Source organism: Impatiens glandulifera, chromosome 3, assembly GCF_907164915.1.
Source record: "Impatiens glandulifera chromosome 3, dImpGla2.1, whole genome shotgun sequence".
Lineage (NCBI taxonomy): Eukaryota > Viridiplantae > Streptophyta > Magnoliopsida > Ericales > Balsaminaceae > Impatiens > Impatiens glandulifera.
Window position 1 is genome coordinate 58,843,989 of NC_061864.1, and position 12,012 is coordinate 58,856,000.

The 12,012-nt window shown below is 30.5% G+C and overlaps 2 protein-coding genes across 3 annotated transcripts; both read right to left on the minus strand.

Moving 5' to 3' along the window:
- Positions 1-279: 279 nt before the first annotated feature.
- Positions 280-3,150, minus strand: LOC124931863 (monooxygenase 2-like). Of its 2 annotated transcripts, XM_047472438.1 has the most exons (6): positions 2,845-3,150; positions 2,607-2,753; positions 2,376-2,441; positions 1,474-1,639; positions 1,163-1,391; positions 280-882 (listed from the first exon to the last, which is right to left on the minus strand). In XM_047472438.1, exons 1-6 carry the CDS (start codon positions 3,069-3,071, stop codon positions 344-346), a joined length of 1,374 nt encoding a protein of 457 aa, XP_047328394.1. In that variant the 5' UTR covers positions 3,072-3,150; the 3' UTR covers positions 280-343. The 2 variants fall into 2 exon arrangements, with proteins under 2 accessions (XP_047328394.1, XP_047328395.1); XM_047472439.1 differs by lacking the exon at positions 2,845-3,150 and having other exon boundaries at positions 2,376-2,452; positions 2,607-2,748.
- Positions 3,151-4,623: 1,473 nt separating this feature from the next.
- On the minus strand, positions 4,624-8,249 carry LOC124930753 (putative glycerol-3-phosphate transporter 4). Its single transcript, XM_047471103.1, has 3 exons — positions 7,114-8,249; positions 5,485-6,027; positions 4,624-4,900 (listed from the first exon to the last, which is right to left on the minus strand). Exons 1-3 carry the CDS (start codon positions 8,114-8,116, stop codon positions 4,860-4,862), a joined length of 1,587 nt encoding a protein of 528 aa, XP_047327059.1. The 5' UTR covers positions 8,117-8,249; the 3' UTR covers positions 4,624-4,859.
- Positions 8,250-12,012: the final 3,763 nt, after the last annotated feature.

The window sequence follows — 12,012 nt, forward strand, 5'->3', positions numbered from 1 at the left end:
TTCTATTATACTTTTTCAGACAGATCAAATATTTTTTGTTTTGAATAGAATTGGTATAAATATTAGACTGGTTGAATGCTCACCCCTAACTTACTCTGTATAAAAATATATATATATATATAATATAAAAAAATGGTACAATATAAAAAAGTTCTTAAAACTTACTCACTTACTCAACATTACATGTTTTTACTAGGTTGAGACTTTTAAACCACATTCATCCTAAAATTCAAATAAATATAGTGTCTTATTACCCATTTTTGAGAAAGATGGGGTAGTGTAATCAAATGATAATTTGACATGAATTATCCATTTTTATCACTTGTTAAAAATAAACATTACCTTAAACCTTTGAATCCACAAGATTTGGTAGTAGAGGCTCACATTGATAATTTGTATGCTCCAACATAGGCCCCAACCTTACCAATTTCGGGATAATAATATTATCCCTAACCGAACAAACAATCGAATTATCCCATTGCAAAAGCGACCCCACGAAGTTCGACTTTACAGACAAAGGAAAAATACGTGGCCACCTCTCACTTCCATAGGATTGCAGAGCCTCTTCAATGGCTGAGGGCGAGGATCCATATTTGAGAGCATAAGCAAGTTTTTTCGACAAAACAACCGCATCTTCCAATGCACAACATGCACCTTGCCCGAGATTTGGGGTCATAGGATGCCATGCATCTCCAACCAAGACGGTTCTTCCCAAAGAAGCTGGAGGGCTAACAGTTGGCCACAACCACCGGTCCACTAAGGGCGTTTTGGTCAAGGTTTCATCTGAGGTGAGATCGACGATGTTGAGTATATCCGATGGCCAGTTTTTCAAGAGTTCTCGAGCTTGTTGCTTTAGTATTGAGGGATCGGTGATCTTAGGACCTGTGTAATAATGAGTTTTTGGTAATATGTGAGTAACTATGATCTGTATACCAACTATCTCACCCTTGTTATTTTGATCATCTTCATTTAGCTAGGGGTAAAATCAAGTCTTTCAAAAGTTCGTGAGACGATAAATCGTGCGTGAAGAACAAGATTAAAATTAAACTAAAGTTGGTTTTAGAGGGGGAAAATAGTAATAGGCCTTCAATTTTCATTTCAAATAGAAAAGATGATGAAGTCTAATCATTTGACATATATAATCCTTAGAAGCAACTCTTACCTAGTGTTGGGCTGTTGAAGCAGATAAACCAATAAACCGCGGTTGGAGACACTGGAACGATTCCAACACGCATTCCTTGTCCATAGAAGTTATTTACCTTAGGCTCAAATTCATGTCCTTTGGGGTAGAATCCAAGTCCACGAAAAGCACATTGCCCAACATACCTCGGCTCTGAAAATCCCATCCACTTAGCTACTCGAGAGCGTATCCCATCACAACCTATTACAACCTGTTGAATAATAGTTACCAAAATGAAGATCTCATAAAAAAAAAATACTTCCTTAGCATAAAAAACAATAATAAAAAAGAACCTGTGCTAACAATTTTGTCCCATCCGAGAGTTCCAACAATGTCTCGCCCGAAGATCCATCTCTTTCGATGTTCTTTAGACCCGATGAAAAACGGATTGTATTTGGTGGCAATTGATTTGCAAGAGTTTCTAAGAGTATCCTTCTTTCGACTGCACGAACCTCTTGGCTGCAGAAATTATCTTTTGCAGTTCATGAAACAGATCTAAGAGATTAATTATACATTTTTCACGTCCATCATGAATCGGAAAACTCTACACTCGTTATGTTTGTCAAAATTCACAATGATCTATAAAATAATCTAAAGAGCAAGAATCATCATTGATTTCAGCTCTTATAATTTGTTTGAGACAACTCTTGTTATGACTTGAAATGTATTGGTTTTTTGGATTTTTCCATTGGTAACTATAATCTTCGGAGAATGAATCGTGGAACAATGAAAAAGAGTTTACTTTTTCAAACAAAAAAAATAATAGTAGTCTAATCACCATCAACTAAAAAATCTCTATACCAAATGAAACCAAAACTTATACTATAATTTGGATCATATAATCTAAATATTTAATGTATATGTGTGGTTTTTTAGGACTATTTGGGTTAAAATACTAAAATATTTTTTATTAAAAGTAAATTAAGGGTATTTTGATATTTTCTTTGATAAATTGAGTAATTGAGATTTGAGAGGATATTTAATGTGATAGAAGAGTTTTTTTGGAAAAATCCAATAACCCAAGTTCCAAATAAAGCTACAAAAATCATAGTTTCTGGATCATGATCTAGAAAGTCTCTTAACAAATCAAACAAACAAAAAGTCTACCAATTTTAACTTTTACAATTTTCTAATGGAATCATGATTGTGATGTGACAAAATATCAAATTCTAGATAGGCTGAATGATTAAGTTACCTTGGATCTTCATCTTTGAACTTGAATGACCTGAGCTCCTTTCCATCTTTTGAATTTACCACCATTCTGTAAAACAACTGATATCATTGGAAAGCTCAGATACCATTGATGATGATGATTAATTGTAAGGTGTACATATAAACAAAAACGTTGAATGTGAATCCATTACCAGCTAAAAAAAAGTTCAATCATTAAATTTCCATTGATTTGAGCTAAAAAGGAAAAACATACCCTTGAAGTTCTAAATATTGATTTCTAAGTTCACTCCCAACGCCAATCGCATCCAAAACCCCCCACCCATTCTTGAACAGTGTAAGTGAAGTTCCACTCGTTCGAAGTGAATCAGTCTGTTCTAGCACCACCGTCCGGATTCCAAGCCTTTCAATTAACAACCACCACAAAAAAATAAACAAATCGGTTGATAATTTTGAAATTAACTATGACGGAGTTTTGGATTTTGTTTACAGACCTGTGAAGTGAAACCGCAGTGGCCAGGCCGGCGATTCCGGCACCTACTATGACGATATCTTCCTTTTGAGCATTATTTGATTGATTTACAGCGGCGATTGATGATTTGTTAGCTCCAGTTTTCTTGATTCTGGTTCGGTTTCGGTAGGATGAAAGTGATTGAGATTGAGGAGTGAAAGAAAGAGGCGTATAACTCAGAATTAGGGTTGAGGTAACCGCCATCGCCATGAACGTCTGCAATTGGGAGGGGTTAGAGATTCAGAAGTAGTCTTGCGTCTGCAATTTGGACGATTGAAATCCCTCTTCGCCATCGCCATGGAAACAAGTGGTGGAACTCGAGACAAATGATCCCGCTAAATTACAAGAGAATTATAAATTAAATTATTACAATTAGGGTGTTAAAAAGTTTTAATCTATACATTTTTTATTTTGAATTTATAATGTTAACATTTCAATTTTTATATATATATATATATATATATATATATATATATATTAATTTAAAAAGTTAAATAATTGTTACTTTTGTTTTTGAATTTAAGAATTTAAAATATATTTTTTAATATATTAAGTTAACCCGTTGAATTGTTGAATCGAGAAATTTAACGAAATGACCTTAAAAAATATCTTAAATGCGTTGGTAATTTAATTGCGCAAATGACCACATTAAAATATTTTGATGAAATTACACTATCGCGTGACGATCGTGCTCCTTCGTGTTACGCGACGGGGTAATTTCACAGGTTTTTCCTTCGCGTGACAATCATGTCCTTCGCATTACACGACGGGAGTAATTTCGTCAGAATATTTTGAAGTGGTCATTTCGCAATTAAATTTATGCACCGATAACCTTTCATTTTTTTAATTAAAATCAGAAATTAAAAAATCTTTTGACACTTAACTTAAGTATCTTAATTTCACTTATCTATTTTAATTAGTTGTGAAACAAATATTTTAATAAAATAAATAATATATATTAAAATTATTATTTATATATATATATTTATAAATATATAAATTAGAATTTAATTACAATTCTGTCATCTTTTCAAATATATAAATTCAATGTGAATTCTTATACAATTTGATATTTATTTCAAATATATAAATTCAATGTCAATTCTTATACAATTTGATATTTATAGATTCAATGTCAATTCTTTTATTTATCCAAACATACCCTTATTGAATTGCGTAAACATAAAAAAATATTACAAATTTTATAAATTTATTTATATTAATAATTAATAATTTTAAAATATTAATAAACAAAAATACTATATCAAATATTTTAAATATTTATTAAAAAAATAATTACAAATAAAATAATGATTCTATTATTCCTTATAAATAAATAGTTTAATACAAAGTAATAAAACAAAATTTAAATGATTCAATTTAAAAACTTAAATCAATAGACTTAGAAAGTGAGTTTATGTGCTCTATAATTAATTGTTTTTAAACATTATACTTAGATATAAAAAAAAAAAAGATCAATCAAAGTACTTTTTTTAAAGTATCAATTCATATTTAAATTTAAAAAATATATTTAACTAAAAATGTTTAGTTATAAATGTGAAAATCACATGCTAAATCAAACTCATATAGCTTATGAAACAATGTTCGAATTTATGTAAAATTCAAAGATAAAAAGTATCAATTATCCCATTAGAATATGTCTGAGAATCTAAAATAAAGAGAGATTTAGATACATATTATTGCAATTTCAAAACAATTGATATCACAACAATGAAAGAGTTGGTTCATTTGAAAATAACCATACAATGACACAAATAATTGAAAATTCACTGTTAAAAGATTCAATAGTAACACTTTACAAACCACACACAAAACAATAACATATATTTAAACATGATAACATTACAAAAAATAAACCATTATTTGAAAATTGAGAATTTGTACAACTTAATCACTTACATTAGGAAGCCACCATCCCCTCTTGAAGTGAACTCACTAAGAACAAACTCTTTGAAGATATAAACTAAACCAACATGATCACCTTCCTCCGCTCAGAAGGGGATCCGTCGTGGTGGAGTCTGCAACAAATAAATTTACCATGTAATCTCAAACAAGCAGACTCCTACGCAAACCCCCGACAATAAACCAACTAATAAACGCAATACCAGTTTCCAAAAAGAATCGGAAATAAAAGGAAGCCTATAGTGGTATTTAGCTAATCAAATACCAGTTCAATAAGAACCGCGAGTATCGCAAAATCCCATCAGAAAAACAAAAACAAAAACAAAAAACACTACTTACCCAGATCAATGTTCCCATCAAACTAATGAATTTTGTACTTATTAGCACGTTTTATGAAAGGATTATCATTGGAAAAAATTTACATTAGTTACAATATTACCCATAATCCAGAATTATCTAGAAAATCATTAGGATCATGATCCAATGAATTAAAATTCATACCAAATGAAGTACAAAAATAAATTCCACCAAATAAATTTTACACCAAAATAAATTATATTTGGATCATGATCTAGAAAATTTTAACTTAGGCTAACAGTTTCCAAATAGGCATATCCTACCTAAATAGAAAACAAATAATTATTATTTTGAAAACATGGAAAGAAGTTGATGGAAAACAATAAAAAACGCACAAAATTACCTCCAAGAACATGATGACCATTACACGACGATGCCTCCCGAAACTTCTCACTAAGTTCAACAATCACCAAACGTGATAAAAGGAGGCCAGCAACAAGGGCACACAGCATAAGCATGACAAAAACAGTGTCCCATCCTTTGGTAGAAAGATATCCAGTAAGAAGAGGTCCTAAAGCAGCGCCAACAGAACCAGTGCCATCGATAATTGCAGTAACAGTAGCCAAAGCTCTAGTATTCCCTTTAATTGAGCTATGTGTGCCAAGATCTGCAGAGACTGCTGTTGTAATAAGTGCATAAGGACCATTCACAAATAAGCCAGAAACCATCATGAGAATAATGTTAACAGTTTTAGATACGCTTCCAAATGTGCGATATAAAAGCATTGCTGGGATTGCAGCATACATGAAACTGGCTGCTGTTGTAGCTCGAGCTTTCAGTTTATCAGATATGTATCCAGCTAAAATCCCGCCAACAATACCCCCAACGTCAAACAGAGTTGAAAGATTTCCAGCAGATTTAACTGATATATATTCTCCACCAATATCTGTCGTCATAAAAAAAAGAAGAAAAAAAACCCATAAGTGGTAAGAGTCTTGAACTTAATTCTAGCTGAAAACACTTGTGATGACCTCCCCTGGAAAACACATGGTCTAAAATATAAAAAGTAAAGATATTCTTCTTCTTCTTTTACACTAGGAATGCCCACTATTTGGTTGATTTGATTTTTCTTTTCAATGTTAGAGAAACTTGTATAAACTATTTGGTTACCATCATTAATTTGCTTTCAATTCAAGAAGACCATTCAAGGCTATCTAATATACCATGCTTATGAGTAATGACACCAACAAGTTTCCAAGGCTTAGCCGAAAACTCAACAATACAATTTGTTATAATTGTTAAGTTTCTTCCTATGAAGTCATCTGGAACACATAGGGTTGAGATCAAGGGTTACCCAATGAGAAGATGGAAATGTAATGACATGGACCATCCATATTCATTTTCTAAAAAGATTAGTTGTTGGAAGAAATACTAGATAAGTCCCTAATGTTTACTATGTATCTTCTTTTCCCCCCAAGTTGTTAGGTGGTAACATGATGTAACATCTAGAAAAATCTATATTTGCTAGGTTAGCAAAAATTCACAATGATTTTGATCGAGAAAAGAAATCTCTATACAAAATGAAACAAAATAATTACACTATAATTTGGATGATGATCTAGAAAATAATATGTACATCAAATAAGCAACAAAAATCATATTCTAGTTTGGATGATGATATCATGATTGTGACAAAGATGATGACAAAATACAGCATTTTCTATGATATCATGATTGTGACAAAGATGATGACAAAATACTAGTTTACAAATAGGCTTATCAATCAATCAATGAATATATAAATGGAGTTGAAACTCTTCTAAGCTATGAAGTTCTCTATGGCTTTCTCATCTAAGGTCTTAGGCCACTCTCATGTTGTTTCTCTTCTCCATCTCTTTATTTGAGTGTACCATACAAACCCTACCCCAAACCATCTATCATCCCGAGCTTACTCATTTTCCAATGATTTTTTTGCATAAGCATAATAATAACTTCACATATTGAAAGACATCAAATGAATCACAACATTTACCTGTCTGGCTTAGATAAAACGGCAACCAATACAAGAAAGTGTAAGCCACGAGCTTTGAGAAGAAGAGGCATAATGCAAAAGGTATCACTCCCGGTATGAGACAAGCTTCAACAAGCCCTATGCTTTTCTTATTCCCAGAACCAAGCCCCGTCGGTTCACCATCATGAGTACTAGTGTTTTGTTTCCCCGGCCTAGCTTCTTCATCTATAGGAAATGTTTCTGCACTTGCAGTTGAAGGAAAACCATGTGGGCTAGGAAATCCAACATCCTCTGGATAAGCAGCCAATAATAAGTACACCAATATACCTCCTACAACAATCAAAGCTCCAGGAAGTATAAAAGACCATCCCCATCCATATTCCAAAACACTAGCAGCAAGAAGAGATCCTGTGATATTCCCAACAGAGGTATGTGCATTCCAAATCCCCATTATCAATCCTCGTTTCCTCTTCCCAAACCAATTACCTATAACAGCAACAACAGATGGCCAACCAGTTGCCTGAAATAAACCAGCAAACATCTGCATAACTAAGTAAAACCAGAATTCGTGGATATTCCAGATATAACCCATACCGAAAAGTCCAACAAATATACCACTTCCAATCATTCCAGTAGTCAAGAACAAACGAAGATCCAAAGAATCACCTAGATGACCTGCTACAAACATCCCCATAGAATAGCAAGCAAGGAAAGCAACATCAATCTCTCCTAGTTTATAAGTCCCATCTTTCCCATTAAATGGCTCCCAACCCTGATCTCTCTTTCCTTCTAATTCCTCGTTTACAAAAAATTCCCCCATTGGCCATGGATTTAATCCATGAATCTTCTTATGGTCTGGAGCCAGAACACTCTTAACAATACTGTTAGGCTTTCTCGAAGCATGATAACATGCATATGCAATAAAAGTAACCAACAGAATAACGTACCTATATGTTTTCAAACTCCAATCTTTACCTCTGATTCTTCTTATGAGTACAATTCCGGGTGGAGTTTTTCTAGTCATCGCAATTCGTAACTACTGTTGAATCAATGCATGCATAGATTAAAGTCGTAATCAGTAAGTCAGTTGTAACACGCAGTTTCCATGTCTGTGACTGGAATTGAGTGATCAATTTGTGGGTATCTGTAAATCAATTGACCCGGGTAAGATAGTTCAGGAATCAGATAATGCGCTTATCGAGAAAGAGAAAAGATGGAGTCTTGTGAGGAAGAAGACGACCGACTACGGTAGAGCGAGAGAGCAGACGGGGTTTAAGAGAGAGAGAGAGAGAGAGAGAAGACAGACGTGGCGTAGTGTAAGGGTTTTAAACAACCGTTTACCTTTATTATTCGCCGCCACGAAAGGGAATAAACTCATAATATACCATTTGAACTTTTTCAAATAAAATAGACCCCTTAACTTCAATAAGCTCTTCAACTTAGAATACACTTTTTTTTTTCTTTTTTTTTTACGCTGGGTTTCGCTTCTCTTTTACTGTGCCATTAATCCCCACGAATTAAACACATAGCTGACAAACACACTTAACCATTTAATCAGGCGTAGAACATGTCGCCTGATAGACTCAAACTCAAGATCTCATGGAGACTAGGGATATCAACATCTTGTTGTTGTCGTTAGGTTAGAAGAGGGGATAACTTAGAATATACTTATTTGAAGGTTCGTTTTATTCTTTTTGAATATCCTATTAATGTCACTAGAGAAGGAAGACGATGCATTCAGACATTTTGAACCCTAAATTTTCGGATCAAAATTTATGGCAAATTGTCTGGTCGGATTGGATTTTGATCGTTTCGAAATAATGTATTCAAGTCAGAATCCAGAACCGACCGCATATTTGAAATCATTATAAAATATTATGTTATTAATATGAGAAATATCTAACAAATTTATTATATAGTCATGAGTATTACTATTAACAATTTAAATATTATGGATTGTTTTAGTTGACATGAAAGGTGTGGACATTGATATATAAATGTAAGTTTTGTAATTTTTTTTAAAAGTATATATAAAATAGTGTATTAAATTACAAAATTTAAGAAATTATAAAATAATGTTATGTTTATAAAAAAAAAATAATAATAATAAAACATTTTTTTTAAATTTATTGAAACTCACACGAGCCCCTACATAGATCCACCTGCATTCGCACATCTCAAATTAGAAAATTTCGATCATATTTTTGTTTAAACCGTCTAACCAAATTTTAACTGATTCAAAAGTACCCTATTGAAGTTGAATTCAGAACGACCATATTTTAAAACATTAGAAAATATTATGTTATTAATTTGAGAATTATACAAGTTTATTATATATATTATAATATTTAATAAAATATTACAAGTATTACTATCAACCATTTAAATTTATACACGGAATGTAAATTGTGGTTCAATACTACTGGTCGAAAACTTAATTAAAAAATTATTAATTAATATTTAAAATAAATAAATAGTTGTGATTGAAATTTAAGTCTCAACAATAACTTATTGTTAATTATAAGATGTAGGTTGTATTAAAATAATAATCCTAGATTGACAATTTAAGGATGATTAATATATAATTTATTTATTTATAAAAATTTAAGACAGACCCAATAATCTCGACATATTAAATTAGATAATGAATAAAATACTTATTATTTAGCTTGAATAAATTATTAATTTAATTATGGATGACCCTAAAAAAACATAAAAAAAGTGGAGGAACATCAATTACTCTACTGAAAATAAAAAATAAAACACTAATAATGATATATATTATAAACTTTTGTAGAAAAATTTAATAAAATAATTTCATAAGTTGATTAAAAATTTAATAATAGATAAAAGTTTAAGTTTTAAAATTTAAATTTTATTTCACTACTTAAATAATACATCATTCCTTAAATTAAATAATAATAAAAAATCTTCTAAAATTTTCTGTCATTACTAAAAAAAAATCACCTTATGTCACAACCTATAAAAAAAAATTGTGATAAAAAAAAATACAATTGACTGACTTCATTGGTCCAACTACCATTAAGAAGGTCAACAAATATTTGTGATGATGAAACTTTAATAATCAAAACAATTAATGCTAGTCTAGAAATACTTGTAATTTTACCCATTATAATAATCTAATATATATATATATATATATATATATATATATATATATATATATATATATATATATATAATGATGCTTAATTTTTAAAGTGTTCGGATTGCCGGGTCGAGAGCTGTGGTTAATTTGGATACTTGGGTCGGATTGTGGGTTGACCCGTTTTAAAATTTTAAACGGTTAAAAATAAAATTAAAAATGCTAGAGGTATGTTTCGAATTTGCAACCTAACAAAACAAGTACAACTCTTTAACCAACTAGGCTACAAAGACTTTATATTTTAAATTCAACACCAAATTTGATAAACGCGGGACGTTTTAATATTAATATAAGTTCAACTTTTTAACTAACTAATCTATATATATATAATGATGCTTAATTTTTAAAGTGTCCGGATTGCCGGGTCGAGAACTGTGGTTAATTTGGATACTTGGGTCGGATTGTGGGTTGACCTGTTTTAAAATTTAAAACGGTTAAAAATAAAATTAAAAATGCTAGAGGTATGTTTCGAACTTGCAACCTAACAAAACAAGTACAACTCTTTAACCAACTAAGCTACAAAGACTTTATATTTTAAATTCAACACCAAATTTGATAAACGCGGGACGTTTTAATATTAATATAAGTTCAACTTTTTAACTAACTAATCTATATATATATAATGATGCTTAATTTTTAAAGTGTCCGGATTGCCGGGTCGAGAGCTGTGGTTAATTTGGATACTTGGGTCGGATTGTGGGTTGACCCTTTTTAAAATTTAAAACGGTTAAAAATAAAATTAAAAATGCTAGAGGTATGTTTCGAACTTGCAACCTAACAAAACAAGTACAACTCTTTAACCAACTAAGCTACAAAGACTTTATATTTTAAATTCAACATCAAATTTGATAAACGCAGGACGTTTTAATATTAATATAAGTTCAACTTTTTAACTAACTAAAATATAATGATGTTGAGTAAATGGATACTTGGGTCGGATTGTGGGTAGACCCACCCATAAACTTAAAACGGTTAAAAATAAAATTAAAAATGTTATCCGTAATTTTTTCACGATTTTTTATATTATTACTTGTGCAAATGCACGGGCTAAATGCTAGTTGTTTATAGTATTCCTTGAGTAAAGATCTACTAAGTCACCTAAAAAAGAGTTTGTTTGATTTTGGATTTTATGTTTTTTTTTTAAATCTTGTTTATTAAAAAATAAGTTAATTAAGATTTTTAAAATAACTTATAAAATGTCTATTTGTTTTAAATTGAAATTAAAAAATAAAAATATTTTAATATTTTTAATCAATAAATTAAGTAATTTAATGGTTAAAATAATAATAATATTTATTATTACCACTTGGTTATGAAGAGTCTCTACATATTAATTTAACTAATTAAAAAATTAAATATCTTATTCTTTTCATCAAATAATAATACCAAATAACCCAACATTAAACTATCTCAATCTAACAAAGGAGTTTTATTAAAAACAAACCAAAAAAAAAAAAACTAATCAAGTTTGTTAAAAAAAGAGAGTCAAATTTCCACTAAAAATTGATATTTTTTCATTGTTATAAATAAAAATTAAATTGGTGACATTTAGTCTCATACAAAATAATATGGTCATTTGACTTATTGAATTATATTTTTTTTATATATTAAGGATAAATAACATGACACCTCATAGTCATGTCCCTCCACTCTATTCAAAACATTTTCGATGGAAATCAAAACTGTGGTGCGACATATTTTTGTCTTTTTTAAAACAAGAAAAAACATTATTATGATACTTATGTCTAATATAT

Excerpts from the sequence above, each read along its gene's own strand:
- LOC124931863 (XM_047472438.1), bottom strand. The coding sequence starts at position 3,071 with ATGGCGATGGCGGTTACCTCAACCCTAATTCTGAGTTATACGCCTCTT. Across the intron at positions 2,754-2,844 it reads ACTGCGGTTTCACTTCACAG|GCTTGGAATCCGGACGGTGG; the intron begins GTCTGTAAACAA and ends GTTAATTGAAAG. Across the intron at positions 883-1,162 it reads CTTCAACAGCCCAACACTAG|GTCCTAAGATCACCGATCCC; the intron begins GTAAGAGTTGCT and ends ATTATTACACAG.
- LOC124930753 (XM_047471103.1), bottom strand. The coding sequence starts at position 8,116 with ATGACTAGAAAAACTCCACCCGGAATTGTACTCATAAGAAGAATCAGA. Across the intron at positions 6,028-7,113 it reads GTTTTATCTAAGCCAGACAG|ATATTGGTGGAGAATATATA; the intron begins GTAAATGTTGTG and ends TTATGACGACAG. Across the intron at positions 4,901-5,484 it reads TGGTCATCATGTTCTTGGAG|ACTCCACCACGACGGATCCC; the intron begins GTAATTTTGTGC and ends TATTTGTTGCAG.